The sequence below is a fragment of the Martes martes genome, assembly GCF_963455335.1.
Source record: "Martes martes genome assembly, chromosome: 13".
Classification (NCBI taxonomy): Eukaryota; Metazoa; Chordata; class Mammalia; order Carnivora; family Mustelidae; genus Martes; species Martes martes.
In genome coordinates, this window is record NC_137901.1 from 13885722 (window position 1) to 13913658 (window position 27937).

The following is a 27937-nucleotide window of genomic DNA, read 5'->3' on the forward strand; positions in this document are numbered from 1 at the left end:
GCCATCACTCTTGGCCTTTGAATTGTTTGTGAATGATGGCAGCTGGTAGAGGGAGTGCCTGGGACCATCTACATGCTGGAACTTCCAACAACCAGCAGTCACGTGTCTCTTCTGCTTGCCCTGCTACTTTATCTCGCCCATTTCTGAAGGTCTGTAAGTTTATGGCTAATGGAATATTCACATACTGCTCAATTTATCGAGACCCCTGAGGACAATGAAAAACTCAGAGCTCCAACAGAATATTTGCACATGTTTAAAACCCTGGATGTTGGTAAGAGTTGCTGCTCCCTGAATGTATCTGAGCAGGCAAACACTTAGAAGCTAGTTCTGAAAGTCCCAGGGTTTCCCATCTCTGAAAAGTTTCCCCCATCCCGCATCTTCAAGTCCCTCAATGAGACACAGAAAAGAGATGTTTGGGCCTACTAGGACCCCAGCCCTGTCCTCTCTCAGAAATCCAGAGACCCCAGGGCCATTAAGACCATGGGTCTCTCCACAGAGACGCACCTGTGAGGGCAGGCAGCGGCACAGGAAGTAAAGCACGAATCTGAAGCCTGGTCTTCACCATCGGTGTGCCTGTGGCACTCACCCCATTTGAACCTCGAGTTCCAAATCTGTGAGATGGGAAGGAGGAAAATCCTATACCCTCCACACAGTGCTGACCAAGGAGCACAGGGACAAAGTGCAGAGGAAACCATCAGGCACCATCAGTGTGTTTCAGAGGTTTATAATAAACTTTGAATGCGATGACTGAAAGAAGAGATTGCTCAAATTACTTTTATGGCCAGCTGCCTGCGTTCTTTAAGGTTTGGGGCACAGGCTTACAATCTCAAATGTTTTCTGTCTTACGTTCAGTTTTCTCTAAATTAGGTCAGTGGGAAAGAACATCTGCTGGCTTGCATTGTCCTTGTCCCCCACCAGGTGGCGCTGCTTCCCAATTAGCAATTTCTTTTGGCGAGAGGCTGGCTGAGACCTCCTTTTTTACATGGATCAAGTTGGAGCTGCAAGAAGAAAAAGAAGAAAAAAATGAAGAACCACCCGGCCCCCCACCGCACGCCCCCACCCCACCCAAATTCCAAGTGAGCAAAACGGGAGCTGGGGATAAGAGCGCTGGTAACAGAGAACTGCAGTCACTGCCCAAGGAGTAGACTGTGGGGCGGAGGGTCTCCGATGCCTTCATAGTGATGTGCCCCACCTTCCAGAGCAGACAGGAGGAAGCCTACAGGCCTGTGCTCCCAAGATGGACGGAGTCTGCAAACACGCACACAGTTCGGGCAATGTGTCCCCACACTCCCATACAGAGGCCTCTCGTTTTTCAAAAGAAGAATTTAAGAATTTGGTTCATTTCTCAAGGTACGGTGAGGAAAGCCACTTTTGCATGTTACGGGCATAAGAGCTGCGAATTGTAAGCAGTGATGAAATGCTGAGGTTGGACTGGCCTTCGGCATCCAAACCGCGCCGGCCAATGTGCTAACAGGAGTTCTCTGGGAAAGGGCAGTGCTGCCCTCTGTGTACGGTCGGTGTAAAGGGGACCTCGAGTGGACCCCTGCCTCTCAGCCCTTGGACGCTAGAGTCCTTTCTCGTAATAGCTGGTCCCTCAACACCCCTCCTCCAGCCCCCCACCATGCAAGGAAGGTCCAGAGACACGGTGACCATGTTTTCCTCATTCCCCCACACCTCATTTCCCTGAAAATAAATGGGCCCTCCTGTGGGGTGCCAGGGTGGGGAAAGTCAGCATTTTTCTTTATTCATTTGAGATGAAGTGATCGAAGGGTTATGGGGTTGAGCTACTGTCCCAGCTTGCCTCCATTTGGTTTCACTGCCTTAACCTTAGAGTGCTTTTGTAATCAGTATGTAGAATTGAAAAAAGGTGTCTTCCAAGCTCAAATGGACGACGCTCTTAAGTACTAGATGCTACCTGTCAAAAAAAAAAAAAAAAAAAAAGATTATTTTACACTGTGCTTTCATCTTTATGGAACCTTCTCAGAAAGATTTGATTTTTAGCACTTACATAAAAAAGTAAGTGTGGATTTGCCTTGTAATGTACTTCTTCTACTCCAGTGTCGAATAATCGGGATTGGGCCACTCAGCCCAGGGCGGCCGTCATTTGGTAAGCTCTCCAACGAGAGCTGATTTTTGAGGACAAGGAATATTTTGGTTTTTGGCAGTGGACAGAGCTGAAGTAGCTAATCTCAACATAAGAACGAACTGTGTTGCCAGGTCCTTCACCACCCAAAGGACCAGACCTGCTGCCCTCCTCCCGGCCTCAGCTCTCTCTCCCGTCTTCAGGTCTCCTTGCCAACAACCTCCAGCCTCCTGTCCCTCAAAAGCAAATTCAACAGACATCCAAGTGCCTTCTTGGTGCTATTTCCCAATGTTGGACCTTTCGCATATATTAAAATACTGTCTCGTTTTCTGTCTGGGGAAAATGAAACTCAGAGGCCCAAGGTCCCTTCCACTTGCCTCCTCCGGCCGGCCCTGCTTCTCCCACTGCCTCACCCGCCCCCTAACCATCTCCGAACGGCCAGACCTTCCTGCCTCCACCAGCCAAGTTCCTGTAAATACCAGCGTCAACATGTTCCTCCTCTACTGAAAATCTGGAAACTTCCAATGTTGCATTCCATCAGCCTCAAAACCTCCAGCCTGAGTCTGGTTTACCTCTTGAACCACAAACCTCACACCTCTTCTAAAACGTTCCTTCTCCTCCTCCCGCCGCCCCAGCCACCAGGCACTGTCCCTTACAGTCCCGTGCCCCCTCCACACGGGGACCCTCCAAGGCCCGGCCCTCTGCACACTCCCTGCACAGAGCCACGGTTCGCAGGCCTCCCCCGAGCCGAGCCTTCCGAGGCACCACCACGTCTGCCCAGGAGGGTGTCGGGCTACGGACTGTGGGTGGGATGCGGGCCGCGTGCGCGCAAAGCACTCAGAAAACGATCTGGAAAACCTAGGATTTGGGTAGGTCTTACAGCCCGGCACTTGCACTCCTGGATTTGAAGCCTAGAGAACCGCCGCACACACGAGCCGGGAGACTGTTGCCAAAACGCGCCCGCGGGAGCAAAAATCGAAAACCGCCCGAGTGTAGACAGAGCGGCTGAACTGTGTGTGTGTGTGTGTACTTTCCCCTCTGCAGGAACACTGTAAAGGTAGTGAAGACGAATAAACCGCGGGACATCAGGCCTGCCACACCTGATGAGCAGAGACAGTCACAGAAGACCGCCCGCGAGCTGCCTTTTCTGCGAAGTTCAGGAAAAAGCGAGCCAGTGTGGTGGGGGGAGGAGGCCGGAAGGGGTGAGGAACAGGCAACAACGGGGTTCCGGACAGTAGGCTCCCGGGGGGCCGTGGAGGAAGGAGGAGAAGGGGCAAGGGACAGGCAGGGGACACAGGTGGCAACACGGGTGGCCTGTGCACTAACTGGCAGGCGTTTCCTCATGAGGGCCCGAGCGCAGGTGCATCTGCTGGCTGAGGGGGGAGCCGGCTCCTGGGGCTGCTCAAGCCCACTGTCCGAATGGGCCCGGAGGGAACACTCAGAAGGTGGCTCCGGACAATTCGGCCATGATTCCTGCCTTGTGCGCCCGAGCCCCTGCACGCCCACGGCTGCGAGTGCTGGGGGACGGCCGGAGGGGCCTGGGCTGAGCCCCCCGGTCACCACCGCTAGGCGGGACCGAGCTGTGCACACCCGCGAGGCCAGAGTCTCCCCGTGAATTACTCGGTGTGCAGAAACGGACTAGAGACTGGGTCGGAGAAGACAGAACCGGGGGGACACAAGCTACTCCATACTGTCCCGAGAGCTGCCTGGAAAACACAATCGTCACAAAGCCGAGAGTGTAAATCAGGTCCCCTGCACCTGCGGGGCGGGGGGCCTCCATCGGAAAAAGCCCTGGGCACACAGCGCAGGCTCTGGGGACAGAAACACAGGCTCTCCTTCCAGTGCCACACAGGCGACCTATAGAGTAAGACTGGGGGTCGGGGGGTGGGGAAGAAACTGAAGAACATCCAAATGGTAAAAAACAATCAAAAAACTTGGGGATTCACTGCCCCACATTACGGGGGAAATGGAGTGATTCTTTAAAAAGAAAAAACAAATCACCACGTGTGATGTCCTCCTCCTATCACTTTAACACAATTTGCAATAAACCACAATTCTTAAGCTGTTTTTCATTTTTTTATTGCTGTTAATTCAAGGAAAAAGGGTTGCATAAAATCCAATCTGTTCTAGAAATATAAGTGGCCTTTCCAGTACATAACATTTCAAATATCAAAGTATATGGTAAACATACAAATAAGGAGAAGGTAACATACCTCCTATGTACAGTACAGTATTTTAAATCATAAAATAAGCTCCATAAAGTACAACTGGCAAGGGATTCACAATGCGGTCCGTACGTGGCTTATCAAAACTCTCACCGGAACAACTCAACTGCAGCTTAACAATTAATTTAATAATGTGGTCCAAAAATACCCAGATCAAATAAAATATATTTAATCAAAATAATTTCCTTTACTTGAACTTTTCTTTTTAAATTAAAGCTTTCATCTACCCCTGCATCCCCGCCCCTTTCCCCTTTAACTCCCACCCTGAAAGTTAGTTTCAAAATGTACATTGCTGCTATAAATATAAATGCTACCTATGAAGCATTAAATGAAGCTTCTTTCGTCTTCAAGTTTTTCCTTTTATCTAGCAATCTGTTAGGCTTCTGCACCAAGACCAAATATTTAAGTCCCTCTGCTGTACACCGACGTTACTCCACACAACAAAAACCTATCCCTTCTGCTCCGTACTGAGGAATGGGAAAACAAAACCGGCCCCGACCCTTATCTCGGACTATACAGTGGTAGTTACTCATTGCTGTTGAATGCAGCAGTTCCAAAATACACCCAATCTTCCAGATAATCTCAGTGCACTTTAGGAAATCAAAAATTACCTGGAAGCAATTTAGTACATAGATTGGCTTTAAAAAAACTTTTTTTTTTTTTTAAACAGCAGCATTAAACTTAGTGACATGACACTGACATGATTAATACCATCTTAACACACTCAGAATTCAGTCTTTCACATTATAATCAAGCATAGTGGTAAACTTATCAAAGTGACTTTGCTACGAGAGACGGGTTAGGGAACAAACCTGACTTTCGCAGAAACCAGAGCTTCTGCTCAGATTGCAATAAACCATACACATTTTAAAACACAACGTAACACTGCTACAGTTGGTGTGAGAAAAGAAGAACTCTTTACTCAGGTAGTGTCTCTTTAGCACGACACAGTGGTAGACTACAAGAAAGACCGGCTGTCGACTTTCATTACACACAGACACACAGAACAACACTCACACTAGTTTGTTTACTTTATTATGTCTCTCTGAAGCAACAGGCTAAAAAAGTATGATGGAGTAAAAAGTTTTTTGGGTTTTTTGTTTTGTTTCTATTTTTTTTAATTTTTTTATTTTTTTAAGAAAAAGCTCTTTGTCCTCTTCAGACTTCGTATTTTTTTGTTTCATATGGTTTTACTTCTTCCGCTCTCTTCCACTTACTTTAATTTTGATTTGGACCACAAGCACTGCATATATGTGTTTATGGGATGCTGTTTGGTACATATATACACACAGTTCAGGGGACTTGGTGTGTCCTTTCACGGGAAGGTGAAACATTCCACCCTCGATTTATAGGAAGGGCAGGTCATGGAAGTGGAGACTGATGCACGGCCAACGGCCCCTGCCACGGGTCGCTGGAAGGAGGGTGGCGGGGTGATGTGTGTCCTTTAGGGTGAAAGTGAGAAGAGTGCGGAAGAAGCAAAGTTTCTCTTTTTCAAAACCATATGACTATCACCAGTGTTGTAAAAAAAGGTCAAATACACAGTTTTAAAGATTCAGTAAACATTGCACACAGCAAGTATTCAGTGTAAAAAAAAAAAAGCACAGCAAACATTTTCCTTTTGATAGTTTGTCTGGAGATTTAAATTACATGTATCATACAGGTAAGCCTGTTGTTGAACCAGGAGACCAGAGGCTCAAAAGCAATGCATTCTTTTTTGTTTTGGACATCGGTACAAGAGAAATGAAAAATCCCAACTGCATAGAAATCTAGGAAATGTATAGACAAAGAAACACAAACAAAATACCTTTCCTTTCCTCCCCTCCACACCCCACCATGACTCCCCAACACGTCAGGGTATTAAGCAGTCAAGCTTTACTTGTTTCAGTCTGCAGAATCCAACGTATCATTAGAAGGGGGGAGGGGAGGTGCGTATCTCAGTCTGTAAGTGCCTAAAACGGGAAAACAGAACTGCTAAGTCACTGCTTACAAGGCAAGGCATCACAAACCACAAGACAGCAAACGGCATGCTCGGCAGAAGGCAGCGTCCTCCGCACTACTACGATTCCAAAACGGGGAAATAAACTACCTTCAAAAAGTAGTATGAAGTTTGTGCTTTAAGTTCAACCTAAAGCTATCAAACTCGACCTTCCTGTAAAAATGCCAAGTATATACTCGCAATTCAAGCCTTTTTTTTTTTTTTTTTTTTTTTTCCGGGGTGAGATTTGGCAAAACGACAAAAGCCAAATCCAGGCGAAAGGGAACGGTCTGGAGTCTCCGCTGAATGTGCGGTCTTACGCAGACTTATCTAAGAACGTTTTCTTGTTTCTGGTGGTAATAACATTAAACAGAGTTCAAATAATTCCCTTATTCCCAGACCAGTGCTTAAATATTTTGTCCCTTAAAATGCAAGAGCATTTTTTTTTTTTTTGGAAGCATCTGCTGGGAGGGAAAGGGGCAGCACGAGGGAATGTGCGTGAGGCCAGCTGGCCAGGCACCGATCCACTCAAAAGAAACTAGAAATCACACGTGTCAGAGGACCACGTGACTTCCTACATCCTCAGTACCTGAAAAGTCTGCTTACTCTACGCAACAGGATTATAGCTTAAAAAAAAAAGTGCTGCAAGCAAGAGATTTGACATATATAACACAAATTCCCACGGTACTCCTTCCAAAGTGCCTCAGTGGTTTTATGCTTTCCTTGGAAACTGAATTCCTTTCACCTTCCTTGCGCTGCGTGCCCTGGGTCTACACTAGGTCTTCCCACTTGCATTTCGGGATTTGTTACCGAAAGCACAACACCCGTAAAGGAACACACACCAGCTCTTTCTGCCACACCGGGGCCACCGTGCTCAGTAAGGCAGGGAGAAACGGGCACACTCAAAAACAAGTCCTCTGGGAGCTCTCATGATTACCTTGTTGACTGGCCTCCATGGACGACTGCTTGCACTCCTGTGCGTAGTGTCCGCTCACGCCACAGTTGTAACATGACACGTTCCCGTTCTTCTTGGGCCCCGAAGCGCTCGTGTTGGCAACTACGTTAGGTGCTGGGTAGACAGGATAGAACCTCCCAAACCCCGCCATCTGCTGCAGGCCGTAGTTGGCTTGGCTCCCCATGACCGGGTCATGCACCAGCCCGTTTGCATATGGAGTCTGAGGCAGAAAGAAAGGAAGTTGGTTGCCGTTGCTCTGATGTGCTTGGTTGAGGTAGCTGCCATTGCAGAGGGATGGCAGAGTGAAGAACGACGGGACTCGGTACATCGGTCCGGGCATCGGGTTGGGGTAGTAGTAACTATTCAGCTGCAGGCTCCCGTTGGTCCCGCAGCTGCACCTGCGCCCACACGAACCGCAAGGGCCCGAGCCCACCTGCTGCGGCGGCAACACCGTCCCGTTAGCGTTCGTGTTTCCCACCGCGCTGATGTAGGACGTGCTGTCACTCTGCGCAGTGCTGTGTGTCAAAGCGGGGCTCGGGCTGGGGGCGGGGCCTGGGGTGTGGGTGGGGACGGCGGGCGGCCCGGCGGGCGGGGCCTGGCTGAGGCCCGCCCCCGCCGACGGGGCCGACGTGGCCGCGGGGCTGAGCACGCTGGAGCTCTGGCTGGGCAGCACGCTGGCGGCGAGGGGCGAGCCGGGCAAGGTGTAGGAAGCTGGTGGCTGGGCGGCTGACAGGCCGGCTGCTGGAAGAACTACCTTCACATTGGTAGGCTGAGGGACGGTCCCCGTGTTTCCCTCGATTTGAGGCACCATTTGATTGAGTCCTACCACCTGGGATGCAGATTTTGTGATGGGGTCCGTGGTAGCAACAGGAGATCCCGGAAAACTACCTGGGCTGTGGACAGGAAGAAAGGCAGTGTTTGGTGATCCAATGCTCAGACTCGCGGGGGGCTGCTGTGGGATGTTAACTGGGCAACTCTCTGAAGACCCCTGTGGGGGCGGCAACTTTAGCCTCTGGATTGTGAGGTGTAAAGCGGGGGCGCTGCTGTGGGGGAGGAAGGCTGACGGAAGAGGTAAAGGGGAAGCCAGTAATTCAAGGTGTTTTTCGGATTCTCCAGTAGAAGCTGCTGGCCCCAGGATTCCAACAGGGGTAGAATTTGTGGATTCCCTTATTGCGGAAATAGCAACAGGACTGGGAACGAGCATCCCTATTGTCTTGCCATCGGCAGATTTGGGTGGAGGAACAACAACGTCAGACTTCTGGGCACCATTGTGCATGACACAGTGTAAAGTTGGCATAAAAGAAATATGCTGATACTTGGGTGCGGTTAGGGGATCTTCTAAAAGGCCTCCGTTGTCGCTTCCTAATGAAGCAATCTGAACAGGTGGCTGGACAGTGACGGTCTGGTTGACAGAACCATAGCCTGTAAACCTGGTTGTTGACGGATTCCCAGAATCCTCAGAATTGCTGTCTGTGTCTAAGGGAAACATATAAATAGATGTTAAAGCATGCATCACTCCCATCCCTTGCTAGAAATAAATTTTATCTTTTTTTTTTTAACTTTTATTTTACATTTTTTTTTTTTAAAGTAGCTTCTATGCCCAGAGTGGAGCCCAACGCAGGGCCTGAACTCACGACCCTGAGATCAAGACCTGAGCTGAGATCAAGAGTCGGATGCTTAACCGACTGAGCCACCCAGGCGTCCCAAATTTTAAGTGTATCTAAAATGAACTCTAAAGTTTAAAACTGGAGGAGACACGTCCCTCGGTTTCCTGACCACCAAGCTGACCTTCATTTAATTTTTTACTTCCTATGGGCTTCATTTAAAAAATATAGAGATTCTGTTAAAGGCGAAACTATGGTGACAATAAAAAGACCAGTGGACGCCAGGGGTGGGGAGTTGAGGGCAGAGACGAAGAGGCAGAGCACAGGGGACTTTCAGGGTGGTGATAATGATCTGTATGACACTATAATGGTAAATACAAGACATTATACATTTGTCCACTGCCATTAAAGGTGTAACAACCAAGAATGAACCCTTAGGTCACTGTGGGCGCTGGGTGATAATAACGTGTCAACAGATGTTCATGCTTGGTAAAAAGTGCACCACTCCAGTGAGTGCTAGTGATTAACGGGGCAGGCTGTCTACATGGCAGCAGTACAGGGGAAAGCTCTGTAGTACCTCCCTCTTCATTTTCTTGTAAACCAAAAACTGCTCTAAAAAAAAATGAAGTCTTTACAAAGAAAAAACAAACAAAACCAAACCATGGAGAGATATAAGCAACAAAAGGTTAACTGGAGACTGAATGAAGCACAACATAAACAGAGAGCTTTATTTAATATCACCTTATTACTGAGAAAAGGATTGGGTCTTTTTAACTTTAATCAATTTTAAGCAATGCACTTGATCTGTATTCTGCACTGCCAAACCCAAGGTCTTCACATGGGTCTCACACACATGATGCCATTTAAAGGAGCTCAATTACAAGACTATCCTTCACCCAAGCACCTAGCAGTAGGGAACGGAAGACAATGGAATAAATATCTGGTAAATATTCGTACTTTGACATATTTCAGTGGGAAAAAGAACATTTAAAGCTCCTAGTATAGTCATAGACCGAATGGTGTTGAGGCACAAGCAGCAAGGCAAACACGAGAGCGCCGCCATTTCTCCCGTGGTAAAACAGCAGTGGCAAATCCAAAATTACACTTTACATGGCGTTACTGCTGCAATCGCTCTTAGGGCTGTATGTAGAAATAGCTTCAATCTAGACTTCCCTTGGGTGTCTTGACTTCTGGTATAAAGAGGGCAAAAGATAAGGTCTAGACCACAATAGGTAGGCATTATAAACCCAGATACTGCAATAATTCGTAACCATGCAATTAAATGCAGTGCCTATTTTAACATTTTTTTTTGCTCATAAATTCAAGCAGAACTGCATCATGTACTTAAAAATGTTTACACTTAAAAATATTTACACGTTTAAGGTAACAGCTAGCTATACTCAGCAAAGATGTTAAAAACTTCTGAAACAATACTAAAAACAAATCATACTAGTAGTCTTTCTCAAGAAAGGTTAAACAGAACCTGCTTAATGACACAAGATGTCAACAGTGTTATTGAATCGATTATTACATTTTAGGAAGAAGAGTTTCAATATATGAGTAAGTGATCTAGCATAAACTTCCCTGAGTAACTGAGGTGTTTCTTCCTAAACACTTCGAAACAAAATGTATCCAAAAATTAGTAACTTATTCAAGGCATTTTATCTGTTCTGTAACATCATAGGAATACACAAAGACAAACATTTAAGTCCAAAGAAGACAGATCATTTTTCAGGTGGTTAACTGCATTTCTGTATGAACTGGGCTTTCTTTAAATCTCAAGTCATGGCAAATGACCCCATGAGTTTAAATAATCCCAAGTGGTTTTCTGAGCATTGTAAGGACTCCTCTAGCTAATGAGAGATGGTCTCTCCCTTTTCTGCACTGGCTTTCAAAAGTAGGAAGTCTCAAAACAAAACCCCATTATGAGCAACAGAACAACAAAGTCACATGCTTTTTAAAGCAACCTTTTCATGCACTCAAAATTCTAAAAATGATTAAAGCTTTTTCCCACAGTGGATATTTTTCCCCCTGCTGGTTTTAGACATTCCAAATGATTCCTCATTTAGGGAAGGCTCAATTGAGTCACTTGAAAACCGAGCCTATCTGAAAACGGCAAGTTCCTCCATCCAGGCTGCCAACTCGCCCTATTGGACGGCAGGAAAGGGAGGCTGCAAAGTAACCCGGGTGCACAGATGTGCTCTTCCCAATTCTGACCAAGGGGCCAAATGTACACTGTTAGCTCAAGAGCCCCCGGATTATTGGCAAATCTCACAGAATCAAGCAGAGCATGTGAAATGAAACACACTGAAAGCCTATCTATTCTGGATAAGGCAGAAAAATGCTCTCATCTAACCTTCATAAGAGCTCTGGGCAGTTATTTCCTTTTTTTTTTTTTTTTTTCTTTTCCATTAGCAAAGTGCAGATCAGAAGCAGTGCTGCCTCCGATGAGAACTCGTGGTCGAGTCACTACATGCTGCCTTGGTAGGGCTTCAGAACAACTGCACAGTCGAGACGGGCTGTGAGTGCACGTGATGCAGCAGCACTCCTGCTGTAGCTCCCTAAGACATGACCTGATACTCTAACACAGGAGCAAAGGTCTGGGAAAGCTATACACTGCCCAGCAAGAAGCCACACGTGGCTCAAATACTGTGGTGGGAGTATTTACACAAATACTCTTTGTGGCCCAAGAGAAATCAGTTAATACTTCCCGCTAGCATCGGTACATCTCATAACCATCAAATAACCAAAATGTTCCTAATCAGATATTTATAACCAAGATGTTACCAATCAGATGTGTTTATCATGTGTAAAGAATGATATCCTCATTCAATATATACATTTTTGAGATCTCATTTCCAGAATGGTAGGGTAAGGTTCTCTGACACTCCACTTCTGCATAAAAGGAACAAGAATCCTGGCAAAAACTGTCAAAATCAACTTTTTCAGAACTCTAGAAATTAACTAAAGGCTTGCAGCAAACTGAGGAGTGTTTATTCCAGAAAAGCTATTGACTCTCTTAAGAAGAGCAAGCACTGCAGCATTTTACCTTTGCCCTAATTCCTGTATATTTTCTCCAGCTCGGAAGTAGCTTTATAAAGGGAAAGTTTTGCAGCTACAGAAGCTTTATAAACTAGCAGCCTAGCAGCCACTAGAAAAAGCATGCATTTGGAGCTATCTAAAAGCCCCATCCCCAAAGAGCTGTCACTATTGGCCTAGCAATTAGAGCTCACTCTGTTAACAGCTGCTTACCCATGCGACATTTGTCACAATCAACCAGCAGCAAATGTTTAACAACTTGGCTGCCTCAGGCAGCATTACCACTTGGGGCTAACAAGAGCTTGACCACAAAACTTTGAAAGAAACAAAAAAAAATGAAGAATGAGATGTCCACAAGGAGTTCTGAAAAGCTTCCACATATTCCTAAAAATCTTAAAAGGCCAGACTCATATCTTGAGCTATATGTAAGCCCAGGAAAGACCTGAGAAAGCCCTCATTCTTACTTTTGGCCGACTCTGAGCTTCTGTTTAAGGAAGAATTGAGAACATAATACATACAGAAAATAAATAGCAAAATGGCAGATGTGAATTCTATGTTATCAACGATTGCAGTAAATTTAAATGGATTAAACATTCCACTCAAATGGCAGAGATGGGCAAATGGCTAAAAAGCCATAATCCAACTACATGCTGTCTATAAGAGATACACTTCCGATTCAAAGACACGAATAGGCTTAAAGTAAAAGGACAGAAAAAGAAGTACGCTATAAATAATACCTAAGAGAGCTAGAGTGCTGTATTATTCTCAGATAAAATAGACTTTAAGACAGAGTTACTAGAGACAAAAAAAGATATTTTATAATGATAAAAGGATCAGTCCATTAAGATATGTATATCATAAATAAGTACCTCCAGCAACACACACATTTTTAATTTTTCTACACTGAACTCTTTATTTTATTATGACTGTTTTCTTTCTACTTAATTTCATATGCAGGGAAATAACGCTTTAAAAAAATCAACACTGCTAGGAACTGCCAAGTCAGTGGTCTATAAGACACCCTTTATACCAGTTAAATTTAAAATCAATAATGACATTTATAGAAACATAAAATTATGTATGTCTGACTGATTTTAAGAGACAACATACATTTTCCTCTGCCACCCCCATTTCCCTTCCAGAGAGCAAACCTCTGTCTTTTTCTTCTTCACTTTCAAAGCTTTCTCTTCCATCATGTCGTGGGCTAGAAGGAGAACTGTAACTCTCTGAAGAGGTTTCTCCACATGTGTCATGTCCAGATCCAATGTCCAAATTCACATCTAAAAATAACAATTCTATTTTTTAAAAATCATGTTAAGTAGTTAAATTAATTTCTAAATTGAACCATTAGAATTAGTTACAGCTATAAAATTTTTTTTCTTTCAGTTTGTCTATAAACGCCTAAAAAGCTGGTCCTTGACCTAGGTAAAAATTCATTATTAAAATAAATTTTAATTGAAAATAACAATAACAAATACATTCTTCAAATAAAGGCAGAGGAAACAAGTCAATCTTACTGATTCTCTAAAAAATCAGAGTTTAGTTTCTTTGTAGGGTCTGCTCAGTCCTAGCACATGAAACCATTATCTAAGTCTAGATATTTTAGCTCCTCAGAGCTTATTGGAAAATACATTCTTTAATAGAATTCAAGAATAGAAGTGACTGCCAAAAATGTTTATTCAGTGAAATCACTGTGCCTGAGTATTTAAAAAGACTCAAATGCTTCCCATCTAGACTGAGTAGCCTCTTGAGTTCTGCCCAGAAACCAGGCCCACATCGAGGTGGGGTAGGGGGTGTAGTACAGAACTTGTCATGATCAATTAGTCATATCTGTTTTGGGCACAGAGGAAAGATTATTAGTATACCTAGTACTAGACATTCCTGCACTGGCCCAAACTTAGATAACTCTTCTATTCATTTCTGTAAACTCGGCAGCTAACACAGTTTCTGCCTCGCAGCAAGCGCTCAACATGTGTTTAGTGTACAAATCTGCATATAAGGAATTCTGGAGGCATTTCGGAATTATATAGATGAGTGAACCATTTCTATGGCAACCTGGTAGAAGCAGTAAAAGGTAACTGCTTGGACAAAATATGTGTTAGAAAAAAGATACGGTTTGTGTAATAATGAACAAGTTAGGTGACTAATCTGTGTCCTTTGAAGGTATTAAATTTATAACAGAGTTAGTACAGTTATGGATGACCTAGCCTAGCCCACCCACTCCAATGGTAAGGAGATATTAAAGAATAAAGTCATTAAGAATGCAGATGTTGCAATTCCCTTTAGGTAATAAAATGCCAAACTGCCAAAGGAAAATGGCACAAAATCTCATGAGACTGTAAGAGTGGCAGAGGAGTGACTTGGGCAAGTACTAGTTTTACAGAAAAGTAAGCTGGAGTGTACTTACACATGGTAATAGGTTCTGCATTACCAGTCACAACATGACTAAGGAAAGGGATGCGAGCCAACACTAATGGCGATCAGAAGACCATCTAATGCGCCATGGTGGCCAAACAGCCCGGCACTAAACTGGATTGATGAAAGTAAAACCTATACCACTGTGGTGTGTGTGGAAATTGCACATATAAATATCTCAAGCAGCAAAATGAACAAAATGAACAATTCTACTAAGGGAATCAAAGATCCAAGGACAGTTTTCACACCAGAAATGGTGCGCTAAAAGGGAGCCCCTGGAGTAGGATGAGCTGAGATCTGCTCACTAAAACTCAGACAGTGAAACCCCAGTGGAGTCTTTGAAACTTCAAAGCCTAAGGTCTGGAATGTGTTTTTAAAAAAAAAAAAAAAAAGAGCGGCTATTTCTCCAAATGCCAATTTATAGAATGATTCACTCTAGATTACGTAGCTAGTAAATACTCTCATCACCAAACTGTCAAATATAATCATTTGCAGTTTTTCAGGAGCTATAAACATCAATCTATACTAAACATAATCCTCTCTTTGAGGATCCAGAAGGTACAGAGTCTCGAACTTTTCTCATCAGGAATTACGTGATCCTTTGGAGTCAGGAGGTGTGGATGGGGAGGATGAAACAATTATGCCGAAGGACGGTCCACCCATTGTCTTTTCGAACAGAAGCATACATTTTTTTTATTTGTTCTCTCTCAAAGGGTAAAAGGTTATGCATGTTATTAAGAAGACAAAACCCCAAAACTTGTCATATTCTAGTCTAACAATAAAAATCCAGGTTATTAGTATGTTTGAACCAACAGAAGTTCAGGTGGACCAAAGAAGTATGTAGGTCCATCACATGACAGAACCATATTAGAGGAAGCTGGAGATTTTTAAGTCTCTGAAATGTCTTGAAAGAACTACTGAGAGGTCAACTATCTCACGGCCCCTCCAAACTTCCTGGTGCCACAACCCACAACGGAAGAACGGGGTGGAAGAAACACAGGTGATACAGTGGGACAAAGTTCTTAACAGCGCAGATGAAGTAAAGCAAGCAGCCTTTTAGTGGAGAGATTTAAAGCTGGAGGTTTTAAAAGCAAATATACTGCAAAGCATACAGATGACAAATAGGATGCCTGCTTTTCTGGGAGGACACAACACGAAGGGAGGCAGTAAGGGACTTCTTTTGCTCCCTTTTGTATCTTTAGATAATTGAACTATATAAATGTATTACTACTCAAGACGGAAGTTAAATTTTAAGATCAAAAATGAGTAATACCCCTCTTGGTTATTTAAAGATGCAGACAACCTCCCCATCAGAGGATCTGGTATTTTCTTTCTTTCTTTTTTTTTTTTTTAAGATTTTTTATTTAATTTGACAGACAGAGATCACAGGTAGGCAGAGAGAGAGGAAGGGAAGCAGGCTCACGGCTGGGCAGAGAGCCCGATGCGGGACTCGATCCCAGGACTCTGGGATCATGACCTGAGCTGAAGGCAGAGGCTTTAACCCACTGAGCCACCCAGGCGCCCGGATCTGGTATTTTCAACTCAAATACAGTTTCTACACTTTAAGACATGCAGGATTTTTCCATAAAGAAAAGAAAATCTTAAATATATCTTGAGTTTACTGAATGCTTAAAGGTAATTCCTTCTTTATACCCTAATGTTTCAAAGGGACATTAATAAATACAGGGGTTTTGTGGTTTTTTTTTTTTTTTTAAACTGGAGTCGGCAAACATCTGAGCTACATTTGACATCAATGCAAATTTAGAGATTTTACATACAGTCACACTTCGGGACACAGAATAAGGTTAATCTTAATAAAAAAAAAAAATCCTGATGTCGTATTTTCAGAATACTGGAAAATAAAGAGCCCAAGGAATTGGGAGGGTGGGATGTTACTTAGAAGTTCTTAATAACCTACAGTGTATGTTTTCTTCTACCTTCGAATAGGGAAAAGGAACTAAATTCCTGGGCACCGAAGGGCTCAGCAGTAGTGAAACACTTTTCACGTGCAGCCATATTTAATTCTACAATCTAGGGAAAGAGGTTCTTACTCCTGTTTTACAAATGAGAAAAATAAGGCTTCGGACAGGCCACACGTTTACAAAACTAGTGGAGTGCAACAGTCAAACCTACAATGGGCTGAGATCAAAGTCCACAGAACTTCTCTGCAAAGAGGAAGCTAAGGAGCAAGGAAGAGCGGGTGCTGCTTTGGGGAGCAGCAGTTCCCACAGTACGTGAGAGACAAGGAACAGAGCAATGTTCTGAGGGTGGCACAAATTTCGACGGCGAAATGACCCAATGTGGTAAATGATCTAGGAGACAAACATGTGGGCAGTGCAGAAAATGAGCTGGAGGGAGGAAAACCAGAGACAGGGAGATGAGCAGGAAGTAATTTCCAACCATCCACTGACAGAGACCTTTCATCGTTCTTATTTTAGCTTTTCCTCCTCCTCTTAGCTGCCACTACCACAGGAAACCTCAAAGATAGTTAAGTGTGACAAGAAACTCATCAACAACGTGGGATTTTTTCCCATGTCATTTTTTCCCCCAAAGACAGTTCAGTTAGCTAATTCAATGAGTTGGCCAGATGATTTTAGAATCAAAACGTAACCCTATTTCCTGTATCAATTTTCAGTCTCTCTGAATAAATAGCTGGTTTCAAAGCAAACTCCATTAAAAATACATACTCTGGTTATTCGTGTTGTATCACAACTGAGTGTGCTATTTGAAATAAATTTACATCTTAAAAAACCCTTAACTTGTGAGGTCAGTCCACTCAACAAATGTGTTAGGTACACGCATGAACAAAAAACACTCTCCTACCAGTCTATGGCCTTTTATTCTCTTTTATCTTTCCTATTGATAGTAAACATGACCTTGAAAAGTTATCATTGAGCCAGCAGAAAGGACATTTCTCAAATGAATACAAAAGCAAAAAAAGTAAAGAGATCTTAAAATAAAAGTGGGTAAATGGAAACTAGACAAATGTAGCACAATAAAAATCCGAGTGTCTGCGTTCCCCTAAAGCTCCATAAAACCCCATGAAGGGTGGCCAGTAGAACAGGAAAATGTCCACAAGAAACCAAAAAATGACTTTACACAAGAACAAGGACAGGTTTCCACAAGGGTAGAAAATACCTTCCAGCAGCAACTGGCTTGAGAAGCAGACAAGTGAGGGGTGGGTTGCTACCAGAGGAAGGAGGAGGTGGTAAGTAGAACTGTGGCAAAGGAAAGGTTTACCCCCATTGCTAAATCCTACATCCTCAATTAACGCCATTAATACTTCAGCATGGTTTAATTCAGACACTGCTGTTCGCATCAGTGCGAATTCCAATCAGTGTGAAGTACAGTATCAAGATTTGACACAACACTCTAATACCTATTATAATGGGTATCATGCTAAATATATTTAGGTGATGGGTGTTTAACAGAAAAACTTCCTTACCTTTCACAGAACCACCATGGGCATGTTGAGAAGTGGAGAGTCTAATACCATTTATTCTACTATTCAATCTGTTGTCAGTTTTCTTCATTTTCTCCCTAAACCCAAAGTACACACGTTAGCGACATTTTTTATAAGCTTCTCTAGAGAACACAGTTAAGCAGTATTACTAAAATTCCCCTCGGGGATGCCTGCGTGGCTCAGTAAGTTAAGCAAGAGCCTTCAGCTCAGGTCATGATCCCAAGGTCCTGGGATCCAGCCCTGGTTCGGGCTCTCTGCTCAGTGGGGAGCCTGCTTCTCCCTCTGCCTGTCACTACCCCCACCCCCAGGCTTGTGCTCTCTGTTTCTGACGAATAAATAAATAAATATTTTAAACAAGTAAAATAAAATTCCCCTCAGTTTTTTTATAATAAAAAAATTTTAGTAAGCTATAATCTAAATGCAAGATTCACCTTTAATCTGAGAATTCTGAACCTCTCCAAACTAAGCAGATTTGGCAATAGCTTTATTTCAATCATTTGCATTTGTTGATAACTTTGAATTTAAAAAAATTAAGCCCTGCAGTAAAAATAGGAGGAAAACTAGTCGAAAAATACCATCTGTATGATGTCAACTAAACAGGCCCAAAGTCAAACCCCCCTTGTTGCCTTTCTTACCAATTTCTATTACTGGAAACATTACATTGAACCTACTTTTCTATTTGTGGCTTTCCTTTCTTCTTATTTATTGATGATAAGCCTCGTTTCTCAGTTGAATGCTAATGGAAAGAATAAAAAGAAATCAAACAGACTAACAATAAACCACACTGTGGCGTTATCCTTCTGAGATCAAACATTCTAATAAATTCTGACTTCTAACCTATTTCCTGAAGATACCTACCTGAATCACTAAAATCTACACATTCTCTAATACTTAATATTAATCTAAGAAAAATACCTACTTTGTATTTTGCTTTTAAAATGGACCTGTATTCTTTCTTCTGACCACAAAATAAAACACAGTCAAGAAACTGGTAGTTGCTATACTTTCAACAGTATTCTATTAAAGTCCAGGTTGTTAAAACTTCCAAACGGTTTTGTCAACTTTAAGAAGAGAAGGTGTAGGCACTGAAGTAGCAAGAGAAAAGGTATAATCAAATGGACTCCGAAAATAGGCCATTAAGTAGGACTAAGGTAACATACAATTTCTCAAAATATGCTTCAATGCTTTAGTTTGTAAAAACGCATCCCAGTAAAGGTTAACATTTGGATCTGAGTGTTGGCCAGAAATAAAAACCAGGTTAACCCATCTATTTTCTAGAAAGAACGTGGTTCTCCCCCGAGCTGCAGAGTAAGCACCCCACTGCCTGCAGCACAACCCCACCTCGCGGACACACGGACCCCATTCTGCGCTTTCCCTCCACCAACTCCCAAGAAAGCAGGCGTTTCCTAATGACAGTCAGGACTTGGGGGAAGTGCCCCAACGATTCGCGAGGGAAGGTCTGTTTCCAAATTCACGTCACCGGCAGGAAGATGGTGATTGACATGTGACTAATTGTTTCAAAAGCAAAAAAATTTGTTGGCAAAACCGTTTAATGTATCCCTAGTTAGAATAAACATGACAGAATTTGTATCAAAATGTACTAAATTTCTGAAGGATAAAGGCAATCTCAAGGTATTCCTTCAGACCTCAGAAGAGCTCAGACTTTATATCCCAGTTACACTTACATGTAATCCGACATTTACATTCAAAGTCCGACACTCCACTCTCCGAGATAATAATGCACAGAGGACTCGACTCTTCTAGAGCAGCGATGCGCAAGGACAGAAACAAAACCCTCCAATACCTGGTCAGCTAAGGCCACACAGTGCTCCGGGTGCGGAATGGTGGTACAGCTCTGCTTCCTCCAATCCATGATTCCATTCTGTTCGGAATATTGCATGGTGAGCCCATCCAATGGAGAACAACTTGTACCAATAGTGCTATCAGAAAAGTTCACAGAAGTATGAAAATCTACCCTTAATAATGGAGCCTACCATATCACAGCATGAAGAAGCTCTAGTGACTCTTTCTGTCTTCAGTATATTATTTTTTTACACAATGCCTAGTGACCTCTCTCAGGGGGAAAAAAAAAAGTATAGTTTATACTAAAAGACTATTACACAGCTATCTAAGGGTTAGTCCCCATCTCTAAGTAAATTAGTAACAAATGCACATGGTCTTCAGACTCTCTGCTATGGTCGTCCTGTACCACCCACAGGGGCGCGTAGCCCCAAAGGGTGAGGATCACTGACTGAGAGTTGCATATGTCTAAGGCATGTTAAAAGGACAGGATGATGTGACTGAAAACTAAAAGAAACGTAACAGAAACAGACTCAAAAAGAATCCAGGGAAGGGAGGTACCGAGCAGGGCCTTTAAAATAACACTGCTTCATAGGTCACTGACTACAGGACGATGAGACCTTTTGGAAGAATCTTGGAAAACATAAAAAAGAACCCAATTTCAACTCTGGAATTGTAGAAGGAACTGAAAGTGAGAACTCAATGGATGGAAACAGACTAACAGAGTCTGCGAGGAGGAACTTCGGTCAGAAGAAACTAGACTGGAGCACCGAGAGGAAGAAAATACAGAGAACACAGAGAAGGGGACAAGACACGCGGGCCACGGTGAGAAGTCTATTATCCAAAGTCGTCCAGGTCTCAGAAGAGAGAAGAGAATCAGGCAGAAGCAGTATCTGAAGAGAGCATGGCTTGGACTTCTCTAACCCCAAAAGGTATCAGGCTTCAGACTTAAGAAGTAGAATTCAGCCAAAGACAGTTACAAACACATCCTAGGCGAAGTGCCGAAAACCAGACAATGAGAAAATCTTAAAAAGCAAGCAGAGTTTGAAAAGCGCACCAACTTCCAAAGAGCAGCAAGACGACTGAAGCGATGAGGGCCGGCTGTCTTTTAGCACCCCTAGAAAAGCAGGACCTGGGATGGCGTGGTTGACAGGGGAGGTGACCCCAGGAAGCAGGAACGATGAGTACACGGAAATAGGAAAGGAGGAAAAACCAACGTGAGGGTCCGTTACTGAGGTTGCCACAGAAGCAGCAGAGGTTCAAAGCAGCCGAGACCTCCCAGAATTATCTAACCAAAGGACCGGAAGCTGAGCTCTGCCGTCAGTTGAGTGCTGAGTCCCGGGGACAAATTAACTTGCATTTCTGGACTGTGCCTGTTTGAGAGCCAACTCGGTCCCCAGCCTCAGCAAGTGCCCCAAGGGGGAAGGTGGACAGTCTTACGGCTTAGGTGGGACGGGAGACAACGAGGGGAGCCAGAGCTGGGCTGAGGGGATACCACGCAAGCGACCAAAGGCGTACGACAGCAAGACAGTAAAACTGAGTTTAAAAGTGCTCACAGAAAGTAACCGCCAACCTAGGATCCTACATCCAGTAAAAATACGGACCAAATAAACACTTTTTGCAAGTAAAAACAAAGTGAATGCATCACTGGCAAACAGGATGCAGGAAATACTCTGGTGTTCTGCAGCAAGAAGGAAGTCACAGACGATGCTAACACCCGCAGGCCAGAATGAAGGATCCTGGAATTCTGACCGAAGAGTGAAAAAGAGTTTCGTGAGCTCTAAAATACAGGAATAACAATATGTGACATTTACGGTTTATACGGGGGAGAAGGAAAGGGAAGTGACAGTGATTAAAGGTCCTCACGGGGTAAGTGGTGCCAGCACAGTTCACACCGGGCCGTGGTAAATGATGGACGCAGAAGGCAATCTCTAGGGTAACCCCCAGAAGAACTGAGAACGGGGTAGAACAATCAAGGTCAAGACAAGAGAAAAACAGAATAAAAGCCACCCTAGAGCAGAAAGGAGAGAAAAAGAAGGCAACACAGAAAAGGTGGGACACATAACAAGCAAACAGCAGAATGGCAGACTTAGAGCCAAACGTCTGGGTAATTCAAGTACATGTGACCCAGTTAATTAAAAATGCACAAAGGCATTTACGTTTTAGAAATTAGATACGTACTTCACGAGGGGACTTTTCCCGGTGTGTTTCTTGTGGATTATGGTGTGCTGTAACACGTCTAGAGTAGAGAAAAAAAAAACAGTTCATTATGCCAAATGCTTCTGCAAAAATCCAAAAGGATGATGCAACTCATTTATGGGACTGTAACAGTGTCGACAGACCGTGCAGAACACTTCTGAGCATTTTCCACAGAAAATTCCTTAAAGAGGCAGTTTTTAAAAGACATACTAAACTACTGAATCTCCTCAAATATCCTCTCAAATATGGTCCTGGCCACCTAAGAGCAAACTGGTTTTGTCTGAAACTACAGAAGTTCGCTGTGACGTGCCACTATGAAATGGCGACCTTCCGTTTCAGGCTTTTATTTTAACCGTTAAAAAAATGAAGCATCTCAAACATTCAAAAAATGCCTATCTCTTAATATAAGAAACGCCCACGTTCCCAGCCCCCAGGTCTATTCAACTGACTCCTGGACAGCATGGGTCCCCCTTACATACAGAGGTTTTTTCTGATGGTTCAGTACAGTACTAGAAACCTATTTGCTCTTCCATATGATTGTCTGAACGTTTTCTTCTCGCTAGCCTACTCTATTGTAAGAACACAGCAGACAGTACAGCTACAATACAAACTATGTGTTAAACACTTTCGATAAGGATTCCGCTAAGCTCAGCTGTGGGGGAGTCAGAAGTTCTGCCCAGATCTTCAACTGCATGGGAGTCAGCACCCCAACCTCCATGTTGTAACAAAAATATATCACAGAAACAACCAAAGGCCTCTTCCATTCCCTCCGACTCCCTCCCTCTCCAAGGGAGAGCTAGCTGAAACATTCCAGTGCGTGTGTTTATTAAGACTTACAGCCCCTGACCTGGTCAGACCCAGGTATTTGCTGTTACATGCAAGGCTGCTGTGAAGACTCCATGTCCCCTGGGTACATGGACAACAATTTTCACAGCAGCAGAACCGCTGGGCAGTAGCATAAAATTAATTACTTCCAACCTCACTGCACAGTGTCAAGTTCCTGTCCAAATGAGTTGTACCAATTTATATCCCATCTGCGGCGGATCAGAGTTCCCATTACTTCATACCCCTGGTAATGTCACTCGAAAAAGCTTTGCTGATCTGATGAGCATGAAAAGATACCTCACTGTTTTTACAGTGTGCATTTTTCAGGCCGCTTGTGGGGCTAAACACTGTTTAATAGCCGTTCGAATTTCTTCCATGAACTCTCTTTATCTTTTGCCCCATATTTCCAGACTGATGTTCTCATTGATTTTTTGAAAGAGTATTTCTAGTGTCTGGATGGAGTCTTTCTCCAACTGTGAATATCCTCTGAATGTCTTCAAATTGTCTGGTTTGGGGGTCACATGTTCAGTTATTTTAGATTAGAAAGATCTCCGCTACAGGCATGCTCTGCTTTGTCAAGAAAGCCTTCTTGTCCCAGATGATTAACATTTAGAAGTTCAGTTTTATAATTTACACGTTACATTAAGTTTATGTTACATATATGTTGTTATTCACTTGCAGTTCTGGGCTTGACATAAGTATACATCTAATGAGATAATATTTTTTTTCAATCGGAAAGCCAGCCAACATCATTTATTGACTAGTCTATTTTTTCCTCACTTATTTATAATGCCACCTGTCACATTCCGAGTTCCCAGATGTCTGTTTCTTGGCTCCTTAATCTGTTCTACTGGTCCTTTTGCCTCTCCCTGTGCCCGTTATCAGGCAGAATAACTTATTCCGGTGAATCCACACTTACCTTCTTCTTGACTTGAAGCTTCCGAACTGTCTTCCTTTAAGTGTTCTAAGATTTTAGAAGTCTTCAGAGAGGACTGTAAGTTATCTGCAGGAAGTATTCAATATCATTAATCTTTAGGAAGACTGTAACAAAAGAAAACACACAGAAGGATTCCTTTTCTCCCAAGAGGGGGAGAATGGACAGTTAGTGGTAAAGGGAACTTCTGCTAGCTGGGTCCTTTAAGAAACCCAAGTGATGGGGTGATGGGGCACCTGGGTGGCTCAGTGGGTTAAGCCTCTGCCTTCGGCTCAGGTCATGATCTCAGGGTCCTGGGATCGAGTCCCGCATCGGGCTCTCTGCTCAGCAGGGAGCCTGGTTCTCCCTCTCTCTCTGCCTGCCTCTCTGCCTACTTGTGATCTCTCTCTCTGTCAAATAAATAAATAAAATCTAAAAAAAAAAAAAAAAAGAAGAAAGAAAGAAAGAAAGAAAGAAACCCAAGTGACAGAGCACGAAAACAGGCTCAGGTGCCAGGTGAGAAGTAGCACGAGTGAGTGCTTCCCAACGTCACCGGGGGCTGAGGACTGCAAACCTCTCGTGTGCTGTAAACTACTACTTTTATAAAACACGATCCCGTGTGGCCATGTCACACTGCTCCACAGACTCCGTCTACTGTCACTTTCTATTCTATCACAGAGCAGGGAGAAGCGATTCAGAGGCCAGCACGGACCGGTCAGCAAACACATTCTCAAAGGCCCGGAAGACTTCTCCATTACGATACAGACCAGCGCGATTCCAGAGCTTAAAACTGAAGTCACTTAGGAGTTTAAGAATTTTGTTTTCTCAATCGTTGGAATATAGAACACTACGCTCTATCCTAGGGAGAAAAAGGGTAGAGCAGTCATTCTTTTCAAAAGAAATGCAAATGAACTTTGACAACAATGTATTCTTTGGTGAAACAATGGGGTCATCCTGACGAGATTTTCCACAATCCCAAAACATGTATGTTTAATACATTTTCATTACACAGCAATCTGATACCTTTAGTGCTGCTCACGTACTTTAAATACTGTAAAGCTCTCATGATGAGTTTTCTATTATTTAACTAAGCACTACTCACTTGGGCCAGTTTTCCCAGGCAGCCTGCTAAAAATCTGAATGTGAAGTTTAACTGCATGTTTCGATGCTTTTTTAGAATTACATAGATGCTAGTTAGTGAGTAATCCTTAAAAGTACTTACACTCAGTCCAAACGGAAGCACCGACTATTAAATCTATATAGTGCTATGATGATTAGGATTTTCCTTAAAAAAAAAAAATACAGCTGCTGCCACCATTCAGACATAAATTTAACCACAGGGTTGTTCATCTTGTCTTATTAACTTGTCATCGAAAGTCATTCATTCTACTTTCTACTTGTTTGTTTAAAATATTTAAGGCTCAAGTGCCCCACGAGAGAAACTGTGACAAGTTAGCCCAGGTTATAATATCGAATCATCTTACTTTTTATAACCTCTTTTTCTTCCACCTCAAAATGATGAAATATGCATTTTCTTTCCCCTTTGGTTACAAGAAAATATGACTTTGTTGAAAGCAGAAGAAAAGATTAAAAAAAGTGAAGAGCCACTTGCCAGAGCGGCTGTGCTGGAAGTCAGCACGTTCTCCTAAAGCACACGTCCACGTTCCTGGCAAAATATTTGTTTAAACAGGCAGTTGAGAAAGATGACATAAAATGACACATGAGGCCAACTGTGATGAAGGATGAGACATCAGAGCAAACACCAATGCACAGGAATAGAAGGAAAAAAAATGGGGAAATCTTCAGGAGACAGTATTTCAGTTGGGTCCTAAGACAGGCGTGATTTTAACGGGCTGTGCCAAAAGGAAGGACATTTAAAAGTTCAGGGGTAGAACGAGCCAAGATACCGGGACAGGAAATGGCAGGTGTACTGGGCGGTCACGAAGCCAGAGAGACTAGCAAATAAGGTACAAGGAGGCTCATGGCTGGGCTCCAATTTCAAAGCAAACTTCTAAAGTTGTGATCAGGGGATTAAGCCACTGATCCCTGCGGTAATCCTGGGACAGGTTAAAGCGAAGTGAGAAGCTAGAATCCGAGACGGGCGAGGTTTTGCGCAGGGCATGCAGGAAAGGAAGGCTTCACTGCCAACAACGGGCCGGGGAGGAGGGGCAGAAAGGAAGGCCTGCTCCGTCCCTCGCGCCCTGGCCTGCCAGTGACAGAGCACAGAGAGGAAAGGGGAAGAGGGTGAGGCCCGGGTTTCCAGCCTCGGAGGCCGGGGAGGTCATCATTATGGGAACAGGGGACCCAGGAAGAAAGGCAAACGCTGAGAGGGTCTACACCAGGCGCTCGGCAGCACGGCAGCGCCATGACCCGCACGCCAGGGTGACGAGGCCCGGGAGCACCCAGGGGTGGGACCCACGGGTGGGACAGAGCTGGCCTCCGCCCGGGGGTCGCTGGGATCTGGGACAGTAGCTTTCACACAGCGTCACGGACGACTACGGTGGTTCCCAACCAAACGCCGCCCTGCCCCGACGGGCCCCCGGCGCTTACTGAGGCTGTGCAGGGGGTCCGCTGGTCCGGCCTGGAAGAAGCTGTGCACCCGCCGACTCTGCAGGAAAGCTCGGGAGGACGTGGAAAATAGCTGCCTGCGCGCAAGGAGAAGACGGGCGTTAGCGCCACGCGGCCCGGCCTCAGCCTGGACGCCCAGGCCAGCGCCCGCGGCCGTTTACTTCGGGTATAGAAAACAGACGGTTTTCCTAAGGAAAAGAATAGTATTTTCTAACACACTTCCCAGAGGAGGAAGTGGATAAAAGAAACCTATTTGCAAAAATCTAATACACAGGTGTATTTTTAATTTTCTGTAATCTAGTGGTACGGTTACAATTCTGGCAGAAAAAATATATATACATATTATTCTGTCCATCTTTTGCCCAAGTGGTCCAACAGCCATCTTTCCGCTCAGAGTGAGAACAGCAATTCCTTCACTCTTCTTCACAGGGTGCCGCTTTTCCTCACCTGTCTGTCCCACGAAGGCACTTCCCCACCCTCTGAACCTAAGAGCCTAGGACGCGGGGGTGCCGGGGGCCTGAACCTGTGGGACGCGGAGGTCTGGGCAGGTGCGAGCCAAGACTGCGTCCTCAGGCAGGACTCAGTGATGATTCATTCCACTGTACTTCGTACCATGAGTCTGAGCCGTTATCTTTGAAAACCAGCTTTCCTCACATTTCATTAGTATAATTAAGACTTCAGCGGGAAGTCTTCTCGGCAAAGGGACCCAGCAATAAGGGGCATAGTTACAGGAGAGTCTCCTGGAGAGTTTCCTCAAGGATCTGAACACCAGCCCAACCGAATCGCCCTGAACCAGTTACTAACCCTTTCAGCTTTACTCCCCTCCCAGGGAATGACACTACCGGTTCTTCAAGGTTATGACACTCACAGCACACGAAGCTGTCCCCCTGCTCAACGTACACACCTCCTTCCACCACTTCTGAACACGTTAAATGCTCATTTAAAATTCTTAAATTTCTCCCCAAGGTTTTTGACCTGTCATTCATATTAATTATAAAGTCATTAGATACCATACCAAGAGATGACCCTGTGGACCACAATTACCTTGTACATTAGGCAAAATTGCTTCTTGGTATGCAAATGTGGAAATAAATATTCAACTGGAAGACAAACAGGGGAAATGAAGAGATGGGAGGAAAACGGAGCAAGGAGCTGATCTAAATTTCCAGGTCTGAACACATTACCTACAGCTGGGGACTAAGACCCAACGGCAGTGGTGAAACCTATTACCCGGTTACATTTACACACCAGCCTGTCCACCGACAGACAGACAGACACACCTTTAATTTGGGCTTGAGTCCCAAGAGACAGCCTAGATGCCACCCACCAATCCACGAACCGAGTGCAGGTCCGCTGTGCGAACACTGAGCCACGCAGACAAGCTGCACCTGAGATGAAGACACAGGCCGGAAATCGGCATCCGCACTAAAGTCAAGGTTTCAGGAATGTAGAACCACAAGATGGTAATCATACCTGTCTATAAAAATCAAACTGGCCATAAACTAACATATTAATAAGAAAAACAAGATTATATTTTGACAGGACCAAAACCACCCAACCCCTAAGGTACATTTCAATGCCTTATTTCTCTCTTCCTAATTTACAGTGCTCTGGAACTGAACTCACGCACCATGTCCTGTACCAGCCCCATCTCTACTGCTCCTATAAACTCATTTTCTATTTCCCACGTACAATAATTGCCCCTTCATCTACAATCACTCCTTTTCTTAAGTGACATGAATGATAATCATACTAAACTAAAATTCACGAACTAAGAATGAGGTCTTCTCACATCCTATTAATGGTGTTGGGACCACAAACCAGCCATACAAATCAAATATTTTTTTTTTTAAGATTTTATTCATTTATTTGA

General features: G+C 44.0%; 1 protein-coding gene across 3 annotated transcripts in view; it reads right to left on the reverse strand.

The window, feature by feature from the left end:
- Positions 1-777: 777 nt before the first annotated feature.
- Positions 778-27937, reverse strand: part of ZCCHC2 (zinc finger CCHC-type containing 2) — a gene marked incomplete at its 5' end in the record, with an annotated part of 62213 nt that continues 35053 nt past the window's right edge. The window contains 10 exons of one of the 3 annotated variants that reach the window (XM_080821442.1): positions 778-998; positions 6185-6257; positions 7221-8714; positions 13033-13161; positions 17742-17836; positions 18431-18495; positions 19564-19699; positions 21741-21798; positions 23503-23586; positions 26047-26141. In XM_080821442.1, the coding sequence (XP_080677568.1) occupies positions 6190-6257; positions 7221-8714; positions 13033-13161; positions 17742-17836; positions 18431-18495; positions 19564-19699; positions 21741-21798; positions 23503-23586; positions 26047-26141 (2224 nt within the window). In that variant the 3' untranslated portion in view covers positions 778-998; positions 6185-6189. Of the gene's footprint in view, positions 999-1720; positions 1916-4978; positions 6258-7220; positions 8715-13032; positions 13162-17741; positions 17837-18430; positions 18496-19563; positions 19700-21740; positions 21799-23502; positions 23587-26046; positions 26142-27937 lie in introns of those variants that run through there. The other 2 variants (XR_013967846.1, XM_080821441.1) reach the window with 2 other exon arrangements.